This window comes from Oncorhynchus nerka, linkage group LG2 (assembly GCF_034236695.1).
Source record: "Oncorhynchus nerka isolate Pitt River linkage group LG2, Oner_Uvic_2.0, whole genome shotgun sequence".
Taxonomy (NCBI): domain Eukaryota; kingdom Metazoa; phylum Chordata; class Actinopteri; order Salmoniformes; family Salmonidae; genus Oncorhynchus; species Oncorhynchus nerka.
The window spans coordinates 27,706,365-27,731,074 of NC_088397.1; the positions used below are offsets into that span (position 1 = coordinate 27,706,365).

Sequence of the window (24,710 nt, forward strand, 5' to 3'; positions counted from 1 at the left end):
GTGTACGCGCTCGTGCGTGTCACTAACCCAGTATGGTGTGTGTGCGCGCTCGTGCATGGCACTAACCCAGTATGGTGTGTGCGCTCGTGTGGCACTAACCCAGTATGGTGTGTGTGTGCGATCGTGCGTGGCACTAACCCAGTACGGTGTGTGTGCGCTCGTGTGGCACTAACCCAGTACGGTGTGTGTGCGCTCGTGTGGCACTAACCCAGTATGGTGTGCTCGTGTGGCACTAACCCAGTATGGTGTGTGTGTGTGCGAGGCACTAACCCAGTATGGTGTGTGTGCGCTCGTGCGAGGCACTAACCCAGTATGGTGTGTGGGCGCGTGGTACTAACCCAGTATGGCGTGTGCTTGGCACTAACCCAGTATGGTGTGCGCGCGTGCGTGGCACTAACCCAGTATGGTGTGCGCGCGTGCGTGGCACTAACCCAGTATGGTGTGTGTGTGTGTGGCACTAACCCAGTATGGTGTGTGTGTGTGTGGCACTAACCCAGTATGGTGTGTGTGTGTGTGTGTGTGGCACTAACCTAGTATGGTGTGTGTGTGTGTGTGTGTGGCACTAACCTAGTATGGTGTGTGTGTGTGTGTGTGTGTGGCACTAACCTAGTATGGTGTGTGTGTGTGTGTGTGTGTGTGGCACTAACCTAGTATGGTGTGTGTGTGTGTGTGTGTGGCACTAACCTAGTATGGTGTGTGTGTGTGGCACTAACCTAGTATGGTGTGTGTGTGTGGCACTAACCTAGTATGGTGTGTGTGTGTGGCACTAACCTAGTATGGTGTGTGTGTGTGGCACTAACCTAGTATGGTGTGTGTGTGTGGCACTAACCTAGTATGGTGTGTGTGTGTGGCACTAACCTAGTATGGTGTGTGTGTGTGGCACTAACCTAGTATGGTGTGTGTGTGTGGCACTAACCTAGTATGGTGTGTGTGTGTGTGTGTGTGGCACTAACCTAGTATGGTGTGTGTGTGTGTGGCACTAACCTAGTATGGTGTGTGTGTGTGTGTGTGTGGCACTAACCTAGTATGGTGTGTGTGTGTGTGTGTGTGGCACTAACCTAGTATGGTGTGTGTGTGTGTGGCACTAACCTAGTATGGTGTGTGTGTGTGTGGCACTAACCTAGTATGGTGTGTGTGTGTGTGTGTGTGGCACTAACCTAGTATGGTGTGTGTGTGTGTGTGGCACTAACCTAGTATGGTGTGTGTGTGTGTGTGTGTGGCACTAACCTAGTATGGTGTGTGTGTGTGTGTGTGTGGCACTAACCTAGTATGGTGTGTGTGTGTGTGTGTGTGGCACTAACCTAGTATGGTGTGTGTGTGTGTGTGTGTGTGTGTGTGCGCGCGCGTGTGGCACTAACCCAGTATGGTGTGCGCGTGTGGCACTAACCCAGTATGGTGTGCGCGTGCGGCACTAACCCAGTATGGTGTGCGCGTGTGTGGCACTAACCCAGTATGGTGTGTGTGTGTGGTGTGGCACTCACCCTGTGTGCGCGTGTGTGGCACTAACCCAACCCAGTATGGTGTGTGTGTGTGTGCACGTGCGCGTGGCACTAACCTAGTATGGTGTGTGTGTGTGTGTGCGCTAACCCAGTATGGTGTGTGCGCGTGTGTGGCACTAACCCAGTATGGTGTGTGCGCGTGTGGCACTAACCCAGTATGGTGTGTGTGTGTGCGTGTGGCACTAACCCAGTATGGTGTGCGCGTGTGGCACTAACCCAGTATGGTGTCCGCGTGTGGCACTAACCCAGTATGGTGTGCGCGTGTGGCACTAACCCAGTATGGTGTGTGTGTGCGCGTGTGGCACTAACCCTGTGTGCGCGTGTATGGCACTAACCCAGTATGGTGTGCGCGCGTGCGTGGCACTAACCCAGTATGGTGTGTGTGGCACTAACCCAGTATGGTGTGTGTGTGTGTGTGTGTGTGGCACTAACCCAGTATGGTGTGTGTGCGCGTGTGGCACTAACCCAGTATGGTGTGTGTGCGCGTGTGGCACTAACCCAGTATGGTGTGTGTGCGCGTGTGGCACTAACCCAGTATGGTGTGTGTGCGCGTGTGGCACTAACCCAGTATGGTGTGTGTGTGTGGCTGTGTGTGTGTGTGTGTGTGCGCGGCGTGGCACTAACCCAGTATGGTGTGTGTGTGTGTGCGTGTGGCACTAACCCAGTATGGTGTGTGTGCGCGCGTGTGTGGCACTAACCCATTATGGTGTGTGTGTGTGTGGCACTAACCCAGTATGGTGTGTGGCTTCTAACCCAGTATGGTGTGTGTGTGTGTGTGTGGCACTAACCCAGTATGGTGTGTGCGCGCGTGTGTGTGGCACTAACCCAGTATGGTGTGTGCGTGTGGCACTAACCCAGTATGGTGTGCGCGTGTGGCACTAACCCAGTATGGTGTGCGCGTATGGCACTAACCCAGTATGGTGTGCGCGTGGCACTAACCCAGTATGGTGTGCGCGTGGCAGTAACCCAGTATGGTGTGCGCGTGTGGCACTAACCCAGTATGGTGTGCGCGTGTGGCACTAACCCAGTATGGTGTGCGCGTGTGGCACTAACCCAGTATGGTGTGCGCGTGTGGCACTAACCCAGTATGGTGTGCGCGTGTGGCACTAACCCAGTATGGTGTGCGCGTGTGGCACTAACCCAGTATGGTGTGTGTGTGCGCGTGTGTGGCACTAACCCTGTGTGCGCGTGTGTGGCACTAACCCAGTATGGTGTGTGCGCGCGTGTGGCACTAACCCAGTATGGTGTGTGTGTGTGTGCGTGTGGCACTAACCCAGTATGGTGTGTGTGTGTGTGTGTGTGCGTGTGGCACTAACCCAGTATGGTGTGTGTGTGCGCGTGTGGCACTAACCCAGAATGGTGTGTGTGCGCGTGTGGCACTAACCCAGTATGGTGTGTGTGTGTGTGTGTGTGTGCGCGCGTGGCACTAACCCAGTATGGTGTGTGTGTGTGTGTGTGTGCGCGTGTGTGTGACACTAACCCAGTATGGTGTGTGTGTGCGCGCGTGTGGCACTAACCCAGTATGGTGTGTGTGTGTGGCACTAACCCAGTATGGTGTGTGTGTGTGGCACTAACCCAGTATGGTGTGTGCGCGCGTGTGTGTGGCACTAACCCAGTATGGTGTGTGTGCGCGTGTGGCACTAACCCAGTATGGTGTGTGTGCGCGTGTGTGTGGCACTAACCCAGTATGGTGTGTGTGTGTGTGTGTGTGTGTCACTGACCCAGTATGGTGTGTGGCACTAACCCAGTATGGTGTGTGTGTGCGTGTGGCACTAACCTGGTATGGTATGTGTGTGTGCGTGTGGCACTAACCCGGTATGTTGTGTGTGCGCGCGTGTGGCACTGACCCAGTATGGTGGGTGTGTGGGTGGCACTAACCCAGTATGGTGGGTGTGTGGGGCACTAACCCAGTATGGTGGGGGTGTGTGTGTGTGTGGCACTTACCCAGTATGGTGTGTGTGTGTGCGCGCACGTGTGTGTGTGTGTGTCACTAACCCAGTATGGTGTGTGCGCTCGTGTGTGTCACTAACCCAGTATGGTGTGTGTGCGCGCTCGTGCGTGTCACTAACCCAGTATGGTGTGTGTGCGCGCTCGTGCGTGTCACTAACCCAGTATGGTGTGTGCGCTCGTGTGGCACTAACCCAGTATGGTGTGTGTGTGCGTGGCACTAACCCAGTATGGTGTGCGCGCGTGCGTGGCACTAACCCAGTATGGTGTGCGCGCGTGTGTGGCACTAACCCAGTATGGTGTGTGTGTGCGTGTGGCACTAACCCAGTATGGTGTGCGCGCGTGCGTGGCACTAACCCAGTATGGTGTGCGCGCGTGCGTGGCACTAACCCAGTATGGTGTGCGCGCGTGCGTGGCACTAACCCAGTATGGTGTGTGTTTGTGTGCGTGGCACTAACCCACCCAGGTGTGCGTGTGGCACTAACCCAGTATGGTGTGCGTGTGCGTGGGCACTAACCCAGTGGTGTGCGCGTGCGTGGCACTAACCCAGTATGGTGTGCGCGCGTGTGTGGCACTAACCCAGTATGGTGCGCGCGCGTGTGTGTGGCACTAACCCAGTATGGTGTGTGTGCGCGTATGTGGCACTAACCCAGTATGGTGTGTGTGCGCGTATGTGGCACTAACCCAGTATGGTGTGTGCGTGGCACTAACCCAGTATGGTGTGCGCGCGCGCGTGGCACTAACCCAGTATGGTGCGTGTCAGCGGCACTAACCCAGTATGGTGTGCGCGCGCGCGTGGCACTAACCCAGTATGGTGCGTGTCAGCGGCACTAACCCAGTATGGTGCGTGTCAGCGGCACTAACCCAGTATGGTGCGTGTCAGCGGCACTAACCCAGTATGGTGCGTGTCAGCGGCACTAACCCAGTATGGTGCGTGTCAGCGGCACTAACCCAGTATGGTGCGTGTCAGCGGCACTAACCCAGTATGGTGCGTGTCAGCGGTACTAACCCAGTATGGTGCGTGTCAGCGGTACTAACCCAGTATGGTGCGTGTCAGCGGTACTAACCCAGTATGGTGCGTGTCAGCGGTACTAACCCAGTATGGTGCGTGTCAGCGGTACTAACCCAGTATGGTGCGTGTCAGCGGTACTAACCCAGTATGGTGCGTGTCAGCGGTACTAACCCAGTATGGTGCGTGTCAGCGGTACTAACCCAGTATGGTGCGTGTCAGCGGTACTAACCCAGTATGGTGCGTGTCAGCGCGTGGCACTAACCCAGTATGGTGCGTGTCAGCGGTACTAACCCAGTATGGTGCGTGTCAGCGTACTAACCCAGTATGGTGCGTGTCAGCGGTACTAACCCAGTATGGTGCGTGTCAGCGGTACTAACCCAGTATGGTGCGTGTCAGCGGTACTAACCCAGTATGGTGCGTGTCAGCGGTACTAACCCAGTATGGTGCGTGTCAGCGTGTACTAACCCAGTATGGTGCGTGTCAGCGGTACTAACCCAGTATGGTGTGTGTCAACCCAGTACGTAACCCAGTATGGTGCGTGTCAGCGGTACTAACCCAGTATGGTGCGTGTCAGCGGTACTAACCCAGTATGGTGCGTGTCAGCGGTACTAACCCAGTATGGTGCGTGTCAGCGGTACTAACCCAGTATGGTGCGTGTCAGCGGTACTAACCCAGTATGGTGCGTGTCAGCGGTACTAACCCAGTATGGTGCGTGTCAGCGGTACTAACCCAGTATGGTGCGTGTCAGCGGTACTAACCCAGTATGGTGCGTGTCAGCGGTACTAACCCAGTATGGTGTGTGTGTGTGTGGGTCAGCGGTACTAACCCAGTATGGTGCGTGTCAGCGGTACTAACCCAGTATGGTGTGTGTGTGTGTGTGTCAGCGGTACTAACCCAGTATGGTGTGTGTCAGCGGTACTAACCCAGTATGGTGCGTGTCAGCGGTACTAACCCAGTATGGTGGTGTGTGTGTGTGTGTGGTACTAACCCAGTATGGTGCGTGTCAGCGGTACTAACCCAGTATGGTGCGTGTCAGCGGTACTAACCCAGTATGGTGTGTGTGTGTGTGTGTGTGTCAGCGGTACTAACCCAGTATGGTGTGTGTCAGCGGTACTAACCCAGTATGGTGTGTGTCAGCGGTACTAACCCAGTATGGTGTGTGTCAGCGGTACTAACCCAGTATGGTGTGTGTCAGCGGTACTAACCCAGTATGGTGTGTGTCAGCGGTACTAACCCAGTATGGTGTGTGTCAGCGGTACTAACCCAGTATGGTGTGTGTCAGCGGTACTAACCCAGTATGGTGTGTGTCAGCGGTACTAACCCAGTATGGTGTGTGTCAGCGGTACTAACCCAGTATGGTGTGTGGTGTCAGCGGTACAGCGGTACTAACCCAGTATGGTGTGTGTCAGCGGTACTAACCCAGTATGGTGTGTGTCAGCGGTACTAACCCAGTATGGTGTGTGTCAGCGGTACTAACCCAGTATGGTGTGTGTCAGCGGTACTAACCCAGTATGGTGTGTGTGGGTGTGTGTCAGCGGTACTAACCCAGTATGGTGTGTGTGTGTGTGTGTCAGCGGTACTAACCCAGTATGGTGTGTGTGTGTGTGTGTCAGCGGTACTAACCCAGTATGGTGTGTGTGTGTGTGTGTCAGCGGTACTAACCCAGTATGGTGTGTGTGTGTGTGTGTGTGTGCGGTACTAACCCAGTATGGTGTGTGTGTGTGTGTGTGTGTCAGCGGTACTAACCCAGTATGGTGTGTGTGTGTGTGTGTGTCAGCGGTACTAACCCAGTATGGTGTGTGTGTGTGTGTGTCAGCGGTACTAACCCAGTATGGTGTGTGTGTGTGTGTGTGTCAGCGGTACTAACCCAGTATGGTGTGTGTGTGTGTGTGTGTCAGCGGTACTAACCCAGTATGGTGTGTGTGTGTGTGTGTCAGCGGTACTAACCCAGTATGGTGTGTGTGTGTGTGTGTCAGCGGTACTAACCCAGTATGGTGTGTGTGTGTGTGTGTCAGCGGTACTAACCCAGTATGGTGTGTGTGTGTGTGTGTCAGCGGTACTAACCCAGTATGGTGTGTGTGTGTGTGTGTGTCAGCGGTACTAACCCAGTATGGTGTGTGTGTGTGTGTGTCAGCGGTACTAACCCAGTATGGTGTGTGTGTGTGTGTGTGTCAGCGGTACTAACCCAGTATGGTGTGTGTGTGTGTGTGTGTCTAACCCAGTATGGTGTGTACTAACCCAGTATGGTGTGTGTGTGTGTGTGTGTCAGCGGTACTAACCCAGTATGGTGTGTGTGTGTGTGTGTGTCAGCGGTACTAACCCAGTATGGTGTGTGTGTGTGTGTGTCAGCGGTACTAACCCAGTATGGTGTGTGTGTGTGTGTGTCAGCGGTACTAACCCAGTATGGTGTGTGTGTGTGTGTGTCAGCGGTACTAACCCAGTATGGTGTGTGTGTGTGTGTGTCAGCGGTACTAACCCAGTATGGTGTGTGTGTGTGTGTGTCAGCGGTACTAACCCAGTATGGTGTGTGTGTGTGTGTGTCAGCGGTACTAACCCAGTATGGTGTGTGTGTGTGTGTGTCAGCGGTACTAACCCAGTATGGTGTGTGTGTGTGTGTGTGTGTCAGCGGTACTAACAGTATGGTGTGTGTGTGTGTGTGTGTCAGCCTAACAGTATGGTGTGTGTGTGTGTGTGTCAGCGGTACTAACCCAGTATGGTGTGTGTGTGTGTGTGTCAGCGGTACTAACCCAGTATGGTGTGTGTGTGTGTGTGTGTCAGCGGTACTAACCCAGTATGGTGTGTGTGTGTGTGTGTGTCAGTATGCGGTACTAACCCAGTATGGTGTGTGTGTGTGTGTGTCAGCGGTACTAACCCAGTATGGTGTGTGTGTGTGTGTGTGTCAGCGGTACTAACCCAGTATGGTGTGTGTGTGTGTGTGTCAGCGGTACTAACCCAGTATGGTGTGTGTGTGTGTGTGTGTCAGCGGTACTAACCCAGTATGGTGTGTGTGTGTGTGTGTGTCAGCGGTACTAACCCAGTATGGTGTGTGTGTGTGTGTGTCAGCGGTACTAACCCAGTATGGTGTGTGTGTGTGTGTCAGCGGTGTATGGTGTGTGTGTGTGTCAGCGGTACTAACCCAGTATGGTGTGTGTGTGTGTGTGTCAGCGGTACTAACCCAGTATGGTGTGTGTGTGTGTGTGTGTCAGCGGTACTAACCCAGTATGGTGTGTGTGTGTGTGTGTGTCAGCGGTACTAACCCAGTATGGTGTGTGTGTGTGTGTGTGTCAGCGGTACTAACCCAGTATGGTGTGTGTGTGTGTGTGTGTGTGTCAGCGGTACTAACCCAGTATGGTGTGTGTGTGTGTGTGTGTGTCAGCGGTACTAACCCAGTATGGTGTGTGTGTGTGTGTGTATGGTGTGTGTGTGCGGTACTAACCCAGTATGGTGTGTGTGTGTGTGTGTCAGCGGTACTAACCCAGTATGGTGTGTGTGTGTGTGTGTCAGCGGTACTAACCCAGTATGGTGTGTGTGTGTGTGTGTCAGCGGTACTAACCCAGTATGGTGTGTGTGTGTGTGTGTGTCAGCGGTACTAACCCAGTATGGTGTGTGTGTGTGTGTCAGCGGTACTAACCCAGTATGGTGTGTGTGTGTGTGTGTCAGCGGTACTAACCCAGTATGGTGTGTGTGTGTGTGTGTGTCAGCGGTACTAACCCAGTATGGTGTGTGTGTGTGTGTGTGTCAGCGGTACTAACCCAGTATGGTGTGTGTGTGTGTGTGTGTCAGCGGTACTAACCCAGTATGGTGTGTGTGTGTGTGTGTGTCAGCGGTACTAACCCAGTATGGTGTGTGTGTGTGTGTGTGTGCAGCGGTACTAACCCAGTATGGTGTGTGTGTGTGTGTGTCAGCGGTACTAACCCAGTATGGTGTGTGTGTGTGTGTGTGTCAGCGGTACTAACCCAGTATGGTGTGTGTGTGTGTGTGTGTCAGCGGTACTAACCCAGTATGGTGTGTGTGTGTGTGTGTGTCAGCGGTACTAACCCAGTATGGTGTGTGTGTGTGTGTGTGTGTCAGCGGTACTAACCCAGTATGGTGTGTGTGTGTGTGTGTGTGTCAGCGGTACTAACCCAGTATGGTGTGTGTGTGTGTGTGTGTGTGTCAGCGGTACTAACCCAGTATGGTGTGTGTGTGTGTGTGTGTCAGCGGTACTAACCCAGTATGGTGTGTGTGTGTGTGTGTGTGTCAGCGGTACTAACCCAGTATGGTGTGTGTGTGTGTGTGTGTCAGCGGTACTAACCCAGTATGGTGTGTGTGTGTGTGTGTGTCAGCGGTACTAACCCAGTATGGTGTGTGTGTGTGTGTGTGTCAGCGGTACTAACCCAGTATGGTGTGTGTGTGTGTGTGTGTAACAGTATGTACTAACCCAGTATGGTGTGTGTGTGTGTGTGTGTCAGCGGTACTAACCCAGTATGGTGTGTGTGTGTGTGTGTGTCAGCGGTACTAACCCAGTATGGTGTGTGTGTGTGTGTGTGTGTCAGCGTACTAACCCAGTATGGTGTGTGTGTGTGTGTGTGTCAGCGGTACTAACCCAGTATGGTGTGTGTGTGTGTGTGTGTCAGCGGTACTAACCCAGTATGGTGTGTGTGTGTGTGTGTGTCAACCCGACTAACCCAGTATGGTGTGTGTGTGTGTGTGTGTCAGCGGTACTAACCCAGTATGGTGTGTGTGTGTGTGTGTGTCAGCGGTACTAACCCAGTATGGTGTGTGTGTGTGTGTGTGTCAGCGGTACTAACCCAGTATGGTGTGTGTGTGTGTGTGTGTCAGCGGTACTAACCCAGTATGGTGTGTGTGTGTGTGTGTGTGTCAGCGGTACTAACCCAGTATGGTGTGTGTGTGTGTGTGTGGTGCGTGTCAGCGGTACTAACCCAGTATGGTGTGTGTGTGTGTGTGTGTCAGCGGTACTAACCCAGTATGGTGTGTGTGTGTGTGTGTGTCAGCGGTACTAACCCAGTATGGTGTGTGTGTGTGTGTGTCCCAGCGGTACTAACCCAGTATGGTGTGTGTGTGTGTGTGTGTCAGCGGTACTAACCCAGTATGGTGTGTGTGTGTGTGTGTCAGCGGTACTAACCCAGTATGGTGTGTGTGTGTGTGTGTCAGCGGTACTAACCCAGTATGGTGTGTGTGTGTGTGTGTGTCAGCGGTACTAACCCAGTATGGTGTGTGTGTGTGTGTGTCAGCGGTACTAACCCAGTATGGTGTGTGTGTGTGTGTGTGTCAGCGGTACTAACCCAGTATGGTGTGTGTGTGTGTGTGTGTGTCAGCGGTACTAACCCAGTATGGTGTGTGTGTGTGTGTGTGTGTCAGCGGTACTAACCCAGTATGGTGTGTGTGTGTGTGTGTGTGTCAGCGGTACTAACCCAGTATGGTGTGTGTGTGTGTGTGTGTCAGCGGTACTAACCCAGTATGGTGTGTGTGTGTGTGTGTGTCAGCGGTACTAACCCAGTATGGTGTGTGTGTGTGTGTGTGTCAGCGGTACTAACCCAGTATGGTGTGTGTGTGTGTGTGTGTCAGCGGTACTAACCCAGTATGGTGTGTGTGTGTGTGTGTGTGTCAGCGGTACTAACCCAGTATGGTGTGTGTGTGTGTGTGTGTCAGCGGTACTAACCCAGTATGGTGTGTGTGTGTGTGTGAGCGGTACTAACCCAGTATGGTGTGTGTGTGTGTGTGTGCGGTACTAACCCAGTATGGTGTGTGTGTGTGTGTGTGTCAGCGGTACTAACCCAGTATGGTGTGTGTGTGTGTGTGTGTCAGCGGTACTAACCCAGTATGGTGTGTGTGTGTGTGTCAGCGGTACTAACCCAGTATGGTGTGTGTGTGTGTGTCAGCGGTACTAACCCAGTATGGTGTGTGTGTGTGTGTGTGTCAGCGGTACTAACCCAGTATGGTGTGTGTGTGTGTGTGTGTCAGCGGTACTAACCCAGTATGGTGTGTGTGTGTGTGTGTCAGCGGTACTAACCCAGTATGGTGTGTGTGTGTGTGTGTCAGCGGTACTAACCCAGTATGGTGTGTGTGTGTGTGTGTGTCAGCGGTACTAACCCAGTATGGTGTGTGTGTGTGTGTGTGTCAGCGGTACTAACCCAGTATGGTGTGTGTGTGTGTGTGTGTCAGCGGTACTAACCCAGTATGGTGTGTGTGTGTGTGTGTGTCATGGTATGTGTGTGTGTGTGTGTGTGTCAGCGGTACTAACCCAGTATGGTGTGTGTGTGTGTGTGTGTCAGCGGTACTAACCCAGTATGGTGTGTGTGTGTGTGTGTGTCAGCGGTACTAACCCAGTATGGTGTGTGTGTGTGTGTGTGTGTCAGCGGTACTAACCCAGTATGGTGTGTGTGTGTGTGTGTGTCAGCGGTACTAACCCAGTATGGTGTGTGTGTGTGTGTGTCAGCGGTACTAACCCAGTATGGTGTGTGTGTGTGTGTGTGTCAGCGGTACAGCGGTACTAACCCAGTATGGTGTGTGTGTGTGTGTGTGTCAGCGGTACTAACCCAGTATGGTGTGTGTGTGTGTGTGTGTCAGCGGTACTAACCCAGTATGGTGTGTGTGTGTGTGTGTGTCAGCGGTACTAACCCAGTATGGTGTGTGTGTGTGTGTGTGTCAGCGGTACTAACCCAGTATGGTGTGTGTGTGTGTGTGTGTGTCAGCGGTACTAACCCAGTATGGTGTGTGTGTGTGTGTGTGTCAGCGGTACTAACCCAGTATGGTGTGTGTGTGTGTGTGTGTGTCAGCGGTACTAACCCAGTATGGTGTGTGTGTGTGTGTGTGTCAGCGGTACTAACCCAGTATGGTGTGTGTGTGTGTGTGTGTCAGCGGTACTAACCCAGTATGGTGTGTGTGTGTGTGTGTCAGCGGTACTAACCCAGTATGGTGTGTGTGTGTGTGTGTGTGTGTCAGCGGTACTAACCCAGTATGGTGTGTGTGTGTGTGTGTGTGTCAGTACTAACCCAGTATGGTGTGTGTGTGTGTGTGTGTCAGCGGTACTAACCCAGTATGGTGTGTGTGTGTGTGTGTCAGCGGTACTAACCCAGTATGGTGTGTGTGTGTGTGTATGGTGTGTGTGTGTGTGCGGTACTAACCCAGTATGGTGTGTGTGTGTCAGCGGTACTAACCCAGTATGGTGTGTGTGTGTGTCAGCGGTACTAACCCAGTATGGTGTGTGTGTGTGTGTGTCAGCCCAGTATGGTGTGTGTGTGTGTCAGCGGTACTAACCCAGTATGGTGTGTGTGTGTGTGTGTGTCAGCGGTACTAACCCAGTATGGTGTGTGTGTGTGTGTGTCAGCAGTACTAACCCAGTATGGTGTGTGTGTGTGTGTGTCAGCAGTACTAACCCAGTATGGTGTGTGTGTGTGTGTCAGCGGTACTAACCCAGTATGGTGTGTGTGTGTGTGTGTCAGCAGTACTAACCCAGTATGGTGTGTGTGTGTGTGTGTCAGCAGTACTAACCCAGTATGGTGTGTGTGTGTGTGTCAGCAGTACTAACCCAGTATGGTGTGTGTGTGTGTCAGCAGTACTAACCCAGTATGGTGTGTGTGTGTGTCAGCAGTACTAACCCAGTATGGTGTGTGTGTGTGTCAGCAGTACTAACCCAGTATGGTGTGTGTGTGTGTGTCAGCAGTACTAACCCAGTATGGTGTGTGTGTGTGTGTCAGCAGTACTAACCCAGTATGGTGTGTGTGTGTGTCAGCAGTACTAACCCAGTATGGTGTGTGTGTGTGTCAGCAGTACTAACCCAGTATGGTGTGTGTGTGTGTCAGCAGTACTAACCCAGTATGGTGTGTGTGTGTGTCAGCAGTACTAACCCAGTATGGTGTGTGTGTGTGTCAGCAGTACTAACCCAGTATGGTGTGTGTGTGTGTCAGCAGTACTAACCCAGTATGGTGTGTGTGTGTGTCAGCAGTACTAACCCAGTATGGTGTGTGTGTGTGTCAGCAGTACTAACCCAGTATGGTGTGTGTGTGTGTCAGCAGTACTAACCCAGTATGGTGTGTGTGTGTGTCAGCAGTACTAACCCAGTATGGTGTGTGTGTGTGTCAGCAGTACTAACCCAGTATGGTGTGTGTGTGTGTCAGCAGTACTAACCCAGTATGGTGTGTGTGTGTGTCAGCAGTACTAACCCAGTATGGTGTGTGTGTGTGTCAGCAGTACTAACCCAGTATGGTGTGTGTGTGTGTCAGCAGTACTAACCCAGTATGGTGTGTGTGTGTGTCAGCAGTACTAACCCAGTATGGTGTGTGTGTGTGTCAGCAGTACTAACCCAGTATGGTGTGTGTGTGTGTCAGCAGTACTAACCCAGTATGGTGTGTGTGTGTGTCAGCAGTACTAACCCAGTATGGTGTGTGTGTGTGTCAGCAGTACTAACCCAGTATGGTGTGTGTGTGTGTCAGCAGTACAGTATGGTGTGTGTGTGTGTCAGCAGTACTAACCCAGTATGGTGTGTGTGTGTGTCAGCAGTACTAACCCAGTATGGTGTGTGTGTGTGTCAGGTGTGTGTGTGTGTCAGCAGTACTAACCCAGTATGGTGTGTGTGTGTGTCAGCAGTACTAACCCAGTATGGTGTGTGTGTGTGTCAGCAGTACTAACCCAGTATGGTGTGTGTGTGTGTCAGCAGTACTAACCCAGTATGGTGTGTGTGTGTGTCAGCAGTACTAACCCAGTATGGTGTGTGTGTGTGTCAGCAGTACTAACCAGCAGTATGGTATGGTGTGTGTGTGTCAGCAGTACTAACCCAGTATGGTGTGTGTGTGTGTCAGCAGTACTAACCCAGTATGGTGTGTGTGTGTGTCAGCAGTACTAACCCAGTATGGTGTGTGTGTGTGTCAGCAGTACTAACCCAGTATGGTGTGTGTGTGTGTCAGCAGTACTAACCCAGTATGGTGTGTGTGTGTGTCAGCAGTACTAACCCAGTATGGTGTGTGTGTGTGTCAGCAGTACTAACCCAGTATGGTGTGTGTGTGTGTCAGCAGTACTAACCCAGTATGGTGTGTGTGTGTGTCAGCAGTACTAACCCAGTATGGTGTGTGTGTGTGTCAGCAGTACTAACCCAGTATGGTGTGTGTGTGTCAGCAGTACTAACCCAGTATGGTCTCTCTGCGTTCCAGCTTGTAGGTGTCTCTGCCCTTGCAGAGGCTGTAGATGAAGTATCCCAGCTGGTCAACGTTCTCCAGACGCTCAGTCACCATCATCTGCTCGTGGACCAGGTAGGACTGGGGAAGGTAGGTACCAGCCTAGGTTGCAAATCACACACTTAATTAACATCATTTCCTTCAACATTTGATACATTTGGTAATTGAAATACATAAACAACTTCAGTCATCTGTGTGTGTGTGTGTTACAGATACCTTGATGTTGATGAGCAGCTCCAGCAAGTCTTTGGGAGGCATGACGATGGAGGTGTTGAGGGGGATAACGTAGCACTTGTTCAGGCTCAGGTCCAGGTAGGCTGTCAGCCTCTGAGGAGGAGGAAAGGAATTAGATCCAACACTACAAAAACACCCGGAAGTACTTTACATTCAGACCTCAGAACACATGATTACATTCAACAACTTCAATTCAGCACGTGTTTCATTTCATTTAGTTTCTAAAAATAGGAGTTTGACGGCTAATACCCTGGTGGAATGGCGTTCCTCTGAGCCGTAAATGAATGGTAGCAGCTAGACATACAACATGTGACATCAGTTTCCATCAAATTATTTAATTAACTAAGAATAGAACAAATTCTTATTTTCAATGACGGCCTAAGTGAGTTAAACGCTTTGTTCAGGGGCAGAATGACAGACCATTCAGTTACTGGCCCAACGCTCTAACCACTAGGCTACCTGCAGCCCCAAAAAATGTACAGATTTTCTTGTGAATATTCTAAAATCCACATGCACATTTTCCCATCAGAGATGCATTTCATCAAATTGACTTATTGCGGATAAAAGGCTATGCTTGATGACTTAGTGCACATAAAAATGAGTTTACATCAGATTTTCAACTCTGATGGTTCTCACACAACACCTAGGGATAGGGGGCAGCATTTTCACTTTTGGATGAATGGCGTGCCCAGCGTGAACTGCCTCCTACTCTGTCCCAGATGCTAATATATGCATATTATTATTAGTATTGGTATAGAAAACACTGACGTTTCTAAAAAACTGTTTGATTGATGTCTGAGTAGAACATCACTTATATGGCAGGCAAAAACCTGAGAAAAATCCAACCAGGAAGTGGGAAATCTGAGGTTTGTAGTTTTTCAAAGCTTGGCCTACCGAATAGTGTCTATGGAGTCAAGTTGCACTTCCACTAGATGTCAACCACCTCTAGAAACTTGTTTCAGGCTTCTGCTATAAAGGAGGGGGGAATGGGAGCTGAATGAGTCATGGATCTGGCAGAGTGTCTCAGGCTCGTGACACACGCTCCCGACAGAGTACGCTCTCGTTCCAGTGCTTTTCTTCAGACATAGGAATTCTCCGGTTGGAACCTTAATGACAATTTATATTAAAAACAGCCTTAAGATTGATTCCATACATCGTTTGACTTATTTCTACGACCTGTAACGGAACTTTTTGAGTTTGTCTGGACGAAGTGCTCGCGCCTCATGAAGATGGATTACTGGGCTGAACACGCTAACAACAAGTGTTAATATGTGAAAGTTACATATTTCTAAAAAAACATTTTGGAATTTCACGCGCTGCCTTTTCAGCGGAATGTTGTCGAGGGGTTCTGCTAGCGGAACGCCTGCCCTAGGAAGGTTAAATAGCAGTGTGCCCACTCCGGTATTGCCACATGCGCTCTAGCTAACAGATACATATGGGAGTATAGCCTACATAAGATTATGGACGAAAGAGAAAGATTATTTTGATTTGTCAAACGACAGCCAAGCATTGTTCATCATGTCACCAGAATAAGACCCTTGATATTTATTGGAAAGGAGCACCATGCTCATTATTGTGCAAGTTCACCACTCTGAAGTTCATGAAAACTTATTTCATCTGTAGCCTAATAAACTGCATGCTTCCCCAACAAGTCATAGGGGGAGGTGCAGGTCATCGCGTGACTCCAAGTTTACTTCGATATGACAGTCATCAATATTTCCAACGACATTTCTTGCATAATTCCCGCATAACACAAAGAGCTCATTTAGTATTTAGTGTTGTCGGCATTTGGAAAGTTTACCGACAAATGTTCCGTTTAGGCCTGTCGTGACTTTTTATCTGACGTGCACTTTACTTGCATAAAAAGGTTGGATGTAAACCTGGTGTGTGTGTGTGTGTGTGTATCAGTGTTCTCCTCTCACGCTTTTGAAGTCATGGACGATGTCGGCCGGGTCGCTGTCGGAGAACTCGGGCACGGGCACGTTGATTAGCTCCACCTCCTCTAGCACACGGATGCTCTCCTGGATGTGTCTTAGAGCAGAGGGCAGGGCCACCTCGTCCTGAACCATGTAGTCCCGCTCACGGTAGTCCACCCCGCAGAAATACACCGGGTCCTCCTGAGGAAGACGGGGTGAGACAACGACAGTGAGGACTTCTCTCACCCAGACTCACTCTACCTTACCAACAATGTATAGTTAGCTAGCACACTCTGGGTTGGTTTCACCGAAATCTCTCCCAATTAGGGGTTCATTCAGAGTGCTTCTTAGTCCAAGACTAGGCTTAATCTGTGTCTGGGAAACCAGACAACGGCGGGTGCAAATGTGTCCTCTAACTAAGGAAAGGAAGCTTTAACTATACTGAACAAAAATATAAAACAACATGTAAAGTATTGGTCCCATACAATGAGCTGAAATAAACGATCCCAAAAATGTTCCATACACACAAAAAGCTTATTTCTCTCAAATTGTGCACAAATTTGTTTATATCCCTGTTAGCGTTTCTCTTTTGCCAAAATATTCCATCCACATGACAGGTGTGGCATATCCAGAAGCTGATTAAACAGCATTATCATTACAGTGTTGGGGACAATAAAAGGCCACTCGAAAATGTACCGTTCTGTCACAATGCCACAGATGTCTCAAGTTGAATGAGTGTGCAATTGGCATGTTGACTGCAAGAATGTCCACCACAGCTATTGTCAAAGAATATAATGTTAATTTCTCTACTACAAGCCACCTCCAATGTCACTTTAGAGAATTTGGCATTACGTCTAACTGCCATGACAACCGCAGACCACGTGAAACCACATCAGCCCAGGACCTCCACATCTGGCTTCTTCACCTGCGTGATTGTCTGAGACCAGCCACCCAGACAGTTGATGAAACTGAGGAGTATTTCTGTCTGTAATAAAGCCCCTTTTGTGGGGAAAACAAGTTGAATGACTGGCCCACCCATGGCTGCGCCCCTGAAATCCACAGATTAGGGCCCAATGAATTCATTTCAATTGACCAATTCCTTATATGAACTGTAACTCAGTAAAATTGTTTAAATTCTTGTGTTTACATTTGTGTTCACTATATAGTTGAGCCTATGGCATTATAGGGGTCTAACCAACAGTCCATCTCACCTGCTGTATGTAGGACTTGTAGAGGTAGGCCCCTCCCACCACCACACCGGACAGCATGAGAGCCAGACCCAGGCACATGCACCAGCACCACACCTTGGACTGCCGACGCACCCGCATGCCATCCTCCAGGTCCTGAGAGAGAAGAAACAGAGCTAAAACGTTACATGCACATTTGATCATTTAAAATACATTACACCAGGCAACAGATACAGTGCATAGGCCTATATTAACAATTGCAGTGGATACATACACAAAAAAAGCCTTAAGCCCCCCCCAATTGCGGTCCTCTATAACATACAGAGTAAGGCCTAAATACAGCTGGTCAGGCTCTCACAATACCAGCATGTCTGCCTGTATGTTTCATTACATAATTGAGACAGGTTGATGAACCAATATTAACAGTATATCAGCCCAGATGAATCATTAAGGAAACTGACCTCTATAAATCCTCTTTGTTCAAATTAAATCGCTCCAACACAACATAGCCAAACAGTCACAATACAGCTGTGGTGTGTTCTGTTGACATCAGTTGTGAGTATGGTAGCAGTGATAGAGATGCTTATGTAGCTTATACAAACACAGCCAATCTCCCCCAACCCCCCCTCTCTTCTCTGTGACCTTTCACCTCATTTCCATCATGCCCTCCTCTACCTCAAGACATTCTTTCTAACCATTATTCACTTACTGCCTTATCTTTTAGCCCTCTCCATCATCATCTGTTATTTTGCTCCCTCACTTTAATATTATGGAGTCTAGAGACACATGTTGTAATTTGGTGGCAGGCCCTTTTCCTGAACTGTTAGTTGTTTATGCAGAGTTGGGGTGGGGTTTGTATTGAAACAAAAGAGTGGATGTCAACAGCTCTCTGGAGATCAGTTTTTTTCTTTGTTTTCCTCATCTGATCTGAGATATCCTCATGCTCGTACTTTAGTGGAAGAACACTGTTCCCCCCTTCATTAGTCCACTGTCGATAGTCCCAACGAGAGACGTGCTTGAGGTAAACCAAGGTGTATATTTTCATGATTTAAAAATTTACAGGGGCGATTGAATGATGGCCATGCTTGTCTCAATAAGCTAACCTGAAATGATTAGAGTATTAACATGGCTAAAGGTCAGGAATAAGGAGGTGGCTCATGGCTGGTCTCTGTGGACCATGCTGTGTCTGGTCTAGAGGTCGACCGATTAATCGGAATGGCCGATTAATTAGGGCCGATTTCAAGTTTTCATAATCGGAAATCGGTCTTTTTGGGTGCCGATTTCCAATTATTTAAAACAAATAAATTATTTATGAAAAATGTATACCTTTTATTTAACTAGGCAAGTCAGTTAAAGAACACATTCTTATTTTCAATGACTGCCTAGGAACTGTGGGTTAACTGCCTTGTTCAGGGGCAGAACGACAGATTTTCACCTTGTCAGCTCAGGGGTTCCAATCCTGCAACCGCACAGTTAACTAGTCCAACGCTCTAACCATTGCACTCCACGATTAGCCTGCCTGTTACACGAATGCAGTAGAAGCCAAGCTAAATTGCTAGCTAGCATTAAACTTATCTTATAAAAAACAATCAATCATAATCACTAGTTTTAACTACTAACCCAGTTTAGCAGGCAATATTAACCAGGTGAAATTGTGTCATTTCTCTTGCGTTCATTGCACGCAGAGTCAGGGTATATGCAACAGTTTGGGCTGCCTGGCTAATTGTGAACTAATTTGCCAGAATTTTACTTAATTATGACATACATTGAAGGTTATGCAATGTAACAATAATATTTAGACTTAGGGATGCCACCCATAAGATAAAATACAGAACGGTTCCGTATTTCACTGAAATAATAAACTTTTTGTTATCGAAATGATAGTTTCCAGATTCAAACATATTAATGACCAAAGGCTCGTATTTCTGTGTGTTATGTTATAATTAAGTCTGATTTGATAGAGCAGTCTGCAGCAGGCCCGTAATCATTCATTCAAACAGCACTTTCGTGCATTTTGCCAGCAGCTCCTCGCAAGCACAGCGCTGTTTATGACTTCAAGCCTATCAGCCTAATGGCTGGTGTAACCAATGTGAAATGGCTAGCTAATTAACTTGTTCTGCGCTAATACTGTTTCAAACATCACTCGCTTTTAGATTTGGAGTAGTTATTCCCCTTGCGCTGCAAGGGCCGCGGCTTTTGTGGAGCGATGGATAAAGATGCTTCGAGTGTGGCTGTTGTCGATGTGTTCCTGGTTCGAGCCCAGGTAGGGGCGAGGAGGGGGACAGAAGCTATACTGTTACACTGGCAATACTATATTGCCTATAAGAACAGCCAATAGTCAAAGGTATATGAAATACAAATGGTAGAGAGAGAAATAGTCCTATAAATACTATTAACTACAACCTAAAACCTCTTACTTTGGAATATTGAAGTCTCGTGTTAAAAGGAACCACCAACTTTCATACGTTGTCATGTTCTGAGCAAGGAATTTAAACATTAGCTTTCTTTTTTTTTTTTTACATGGCACATATTACTTTCTCCTCCAACACTTTGTTTTTGCATTATTTAAACCAAATTGAACTCGTTTCATTATTTATTTGAGGCCAAATTGATTTATTAAGTTAAAATAAGTGTTAATTCAGTATTGTTGTAATTGTCATTATTACAACAACAAAAAAATATATATATACACACATTATTATTATTTAAAATCAGCCAATTAAATCGGTATCGGCTTTTCTAGTCCTCCAATAATCGGTACCCGTGTTAATCATAATCGGTCGACCTCTCGTCTGGTCACATCACAGACCTTCACTAGCCTCTGACGCCTTATCCAGGACATCACCTGTTTAAATCAACTGTCTGACTGTCCAAACTGCACTCCTACTTGTGAAACAGACATGATTTCCAGGTCTTTCTATGCAGTGGCATTTTCTCCCCAAGTCTGTCCCTGGCTGCTGCATTCCTCTACTCACTCAGATTCTCTATAGTGAATGAATTCTCTATAGACTTGCAATCTCACCTGTACTCTATTTCCAATGCATTTGGAAAGTATTCAGACCAGTTCCTATTTCCACATTTTTGTTAGGTTACAGCCTTATTCTAAAATGGATTCAGTTGATTCCCCCCCTCAATCTACACACAATATCCCATAATGACAAAGCAGTGATTACAGACGCGAGTCTTCTTGGGTATGGCGCTGCGCTACAAGCTTGGCACGCATGTATTTGGGAAATTCTCTGACTCTTCTCTGCAGATCCTCTCAAGCTCTGTCAGGTTGAATGGGGAACGTAGCTGCACAGATATTTTTAGGTCTCTCTAGAGATGTTCAATCAGGTTCAAGTCCAGGCTCTGGCTGGGTCACTCAAGGACATTCAGAGGCTTGTCCTGAAGCCCCTCCTGCGTTGTCTTGGCTGTGTGCTTAGGGTTGTTGTCCTGTTGGAAGGTTAACCTTCTCACCAGTCTGAGATCCTGAGCGCTCTGGAGCAGGTTTTCATCAAGGATCTCAGTACATCTTTCCCTCAATCATGACTAGTCTCCCAGTCTGTGCAGCTGAAAAACATCCCCACAGCATGGTGCTGTCACCACCATGCTTCACCGTAGGGATGGTATGGGCCAGATGATGAGCACTGCCTAGATTCCTACAGATGTGACGCTTGGTATTCAGGCCAAAGAGTTCAATCTTGGCTTCATCAGACCAGAGAATCTTGTTTCTCTGGATCGGAGTCCTTTAGGTGCCTTTTGGCCAACTCTATCCGGGCTGTCATGTGCTTTTACTGAGGAGTGGCTTCAGTCTGGCCACTCACCCATAAAGGCCTGATTGGTGGAGTGCTGCAGAGATGGTTGTCCTTCTGGAAGGTTCTCCCATCTCCACAGGAACTCTGGACCTCTGTCAGACTGACCATTGGGTTCTTGGTCCCTCCCCTGACCAAGGCCCTTCTCCCCCGATTGCTCAGTTTGTCTGGGTAGCCAGCTCTAGGAACAGTATTGGTGGTTCCAAACTTCTTCCAGAACGATGGAGAGTACTGTGGGGACCTTCAATGCTGCAGACACTTTTTGGTACCCTTCCCCAGATCTGTGCCGACACAATCCTGTCTCGGAGCTCTAGAGCTCTCACCTTCTCCTCCCTCCTGAATCCTACTCCCCCCCCCCCCCTCCTCCCTCTCTGCAGATGACTTCGTCAACCATTTTGAAAAGAAGGTCGACGACATCCGATCCTCGTTTGCTAAGTCAAACGACACCGCTGGTTCTGCTCACACTGCCCTACCCTGTGCTCTGACCTCTTTCTCCCCTCTCTCTCCAGATGAAATCTCGCGTCTTGTGACGGCCGGCCGCCCAACAACCTGCCCGCTTGACCCTATTCCCTCCTCTCTTCTCCAGACCATTTCCGGAGACCTTCTCCCTTACCTCACCTCGCTCATCAACTCATCCCTGACCGCTGGCTACGTCCCTTCTGTCTTCAAGAGAGCGAGAGTTGCACCCCTTCTGAAAAAACCTACACTCGATCCCTCCGATGTCAACAACTACAGACCAGTATCCCTTCTTTCTTTTCTCTCCAAAACTCTCGAACGTGCCGTCCTTGGCCAGCTCTCCCGCTATCTCTCTCAGAATGACCTTCTTGATCCAAATCAGTCAGGTTTCAAGACTAGTCGTTCAACTGAGACTGCTCTTCTCTGTATCACGGAGGCCCTCCGCACTGCTAAAGCTAACTCTCTCTCCTCTGCTCTCATCCTTCTAGACCTATCGGCTGCCTTCGATACTGTGAACCATCAGATCCTCCTCTCCACCCTCTCCGAGTTGGGCATCTCCGGCGCGGCCCACGCTTGGATTGCGTCCTACCTGACAGGTCGCTCCTACCAGGTGGCGTGGCGAGAATCTGTCTCCTCACCACGCGCTCTCACCACTGGTGTCCCCCAGGGCTCTGTTCTAGGCCCTCTCCTATTCTCGCTATACACCAAGTCACTTGGCTCTGTCATAACCTCACATGGTCTCTCCTATCATTGCTATGCAGACGACACACAATTAATCTTCTCCTTTCCCCCTTCTGATGACCAGGTGGCGAATCGCATCTCTGCATGTCTGGCAGACATATCAGTGTGGATGACGGATCACCACCTCAAGCTGAACCTCGGCAAGACGGAGCTGCTCTTCCTCCCGGGGAAGGACTGCCCGTTCCATGATCTCGCCATCACGGTTGACAACTCCATTGTGTCCTCCTCCCAGAGCGCTAAGAACCTTGGCGTGATCCTGGACAACACCCTGTCGTTCTCAACTAACATCAAGGCGGTGGCCCGTTCTTGTAGGTTCATTCTCTACAACATCCGCAGAGTACGACCCTGCCTCACACAGGAAGCAGCGCAGGTCCTAATCCAGGCACTTGTCATCTCCCGTCTGGATTACTGCAACTCGCTGTTGGCTGGTCTGCCTGCCTGTGCCATTAAACCCCTACAACTCATCCAGAACGCCGCAGCCCGTCTGGTGTTCAACCTTCCCAAGTTCTCTCACGTCACCCCGCTCCTCCGCTCTCTCCACTGGCTTCCAGTTGAAGCTCGCATCCGCTACAAGACCATGGTGCTTGCCTACGGAGCTGTGAGGGGAACGGCACCTCAGTACCTCCAGGCTCTGATCAGGCCCTACACCCAAACAAGGGCACTGCGTTCATCCACCTCTGGCCTGCTCGCCTCCCTACCACTGAGGAAGTACAGTTCCCGCGCAGCCCAGTCAAAACTGTTCGCTGCTCTGGCCCCCCAATGGTGGAACAAACTCCCTCACGACGCCAGGACAGCGGAGTCAATCACCACCTTCCGGAGACACCTGAAACCCCACCTCTTTCAGGAATACCTAGGATAGGATAAAGTAATCCTTCTCACCCCCCTTAAAAGATTTAGATGCACTATTGTAAAGTGGCTGTTCCACTGGATGTCTTAAGGTGAACGCACCAATTTGTAAGTCGCTCTGGATAAGAGCGTCTGCTAAATGACTTAAATGTAAATGTAAATGTAGAGACAATTCCTTCGACCTCATGGCTTGGTTTTTGCTCCGACAAGCACTGTCAACAGTGGGACCTTATACAGACAGGTATGTGCCTTTCCAAATCATGTCCAATCAATTGAATTTACCACAAGTGGACTCCAATGAAGTTGTAGAAACATCTCAAGGATGATCAATGGAAGCAGGATGCACCCAAGCTCAATTTCATGTCTCATAGCAAAGGGTCTGAAAACTTGTATAAATAAAGTATTACTGTTTTTTGTATTTTACCCCCCTTTTCTCCACAATTTCGTGATATCCAATTGCGATCTTGTCTCATCTCCCCAACGGCCTCGGAAAGGTCAAGGCATGCATCCCCGAAACATGACCCACCAAACCGCACTTCATAACCCAGAAGGCAGCTGCACCAAAGTGTCGGATTTAACATCGCTCACCTAACAACCGACATCAGCCCGCAGGCGCCCGGGCCGCCACAAGGAGTCGCTAGAGTGCGATGAGACAAGTAAAGCCCCACTGGCCAAACCCTCCCCTAACCCAGACGATGCTGGGCCAATTGTGCGACGTCCTATGGAACTCCCGGTCACAGCTGGTTATGACACAGCCTGGGATCAAACCCGGGTCTGTACTGACACTTAAGCACTTCTATACAGTGCCTTAGTACACTGCACCCACTTAAGTTGTGAATTTGCTCAAATTTCTACAATCCTTTTTTCACTTTGTCATTGTGTGTAGATTGAAGAGTATATTTTTTTATTGAATTGATTTTTTGAATAAGGCTGTAATGTATCAAAATGTGGAAAAAGTGAAGGGGTCTGAATACCTTTCGAATGCACTAACTTTATGGGCACTTAAACAGAATTTTTATTTAGTGTGTAACTGCGCACTTATTGGTAGCCCGGGCCCTATAACATGTTATTACTACCCTGCGACAACCTTAGATTTATAGACATGAATCCAGGCTCTTGGGATGAGTTTGGACTGACAGGCTTCTAATTACGGATACAGCATCTACTAACTGACAGGTGATTTTTTTTTGTTGTTAACCCGTCTGTACACAGCATGCATTTTGTTATCAAAAGTTCCCTCTTATTGCTTTATCGGGAGGAAAGACCTCACACCGACCTTCGACACGAATACACTTAATTGTATCAATACTTTGTGTATGGCGTCTATATAAAACGCATTTACTTTTTACTCTTCAGAACCAACAAACACGAACACAAACAGGAACAATTATTCGAATAAATAGGAAAGACGACCGGAGTGATCTTCACGCATTTCAGTTACAGGCCTCTACTAAATCAAGACCGAAACAGAAAGCTAGCACGGTTCTGCCCAGGCCAGCAACTGCGAACACCACTAAGCCTACCGAAAATAATTTGCTTAACAGACATTTTCCGACGTCGCTCGGGTCACGGGTTGAATTATCAAGAGTCTATACATGTTTCTAATCGACGTTACTTTGTTTCAGTTAGGTTTCTACATTGTTTAAACTGATACAAAGTTGCGTCGAACATCCTTCGCAACAAATATTAACCACATTGGTTTAGCTCAACTCACCCTCTCCTCCGGAATAAGCGCTTCGGCATTGCATGCCTTCTTCAAATCCCTTTGTCCAAAGGACGAGTTAAATGTTACTTTCACCATTTTAAAAAAATCTAAATGTTAGACCAAGCGACAATCACCTTCTGCAGGAACGTCTTCGTGTGGCGTCTGATTACAATGACGTTGCTAAATACAAAACATCCCGA

The 24,710-nt window shown here is 49.1% G+C and overlaps 1 protein-coding gene across 1 annotated transcript in view; it reads right to left on the reverse strand.

Moving 5' to 3' along the window:
- LOC115133586 (integral membrane protein 2B-like) overlaps positions 1–24,706 on the reverse strand; it is a 62,315-nt gene extending 37,609 nt beyond the window's left edge. The window contains exons 1-5 of the mRNA XM_029666995.2: positions 24,520–24,706; positions 16,993–17,124; positions 15,788–15,982; positions 13,848–13,958; positions 13,583–13,733 (exon numbers count right to left, since the gene is read on the reverse strand). Coding sequence (XP_029522855.1) covers positions 13,583–13,733; positions 13,848–13,958; positions 15,788–15,982; positions 16,993–17,124; positions 24,520–24,606 — 676 coding nt within the window. The 5' untranslated portion in view covers positions 24,607–24,706. The remainder of the gene's footprint in view (positions 1–13,582; positions 13,734–13,847; positions 13,959–15,787; positions 15,983–16,992; positions 17,125–24,519) is intronic.
- Between the last annotated feature and the right edge of the window lie 4 nt (positions 24,707–24,710).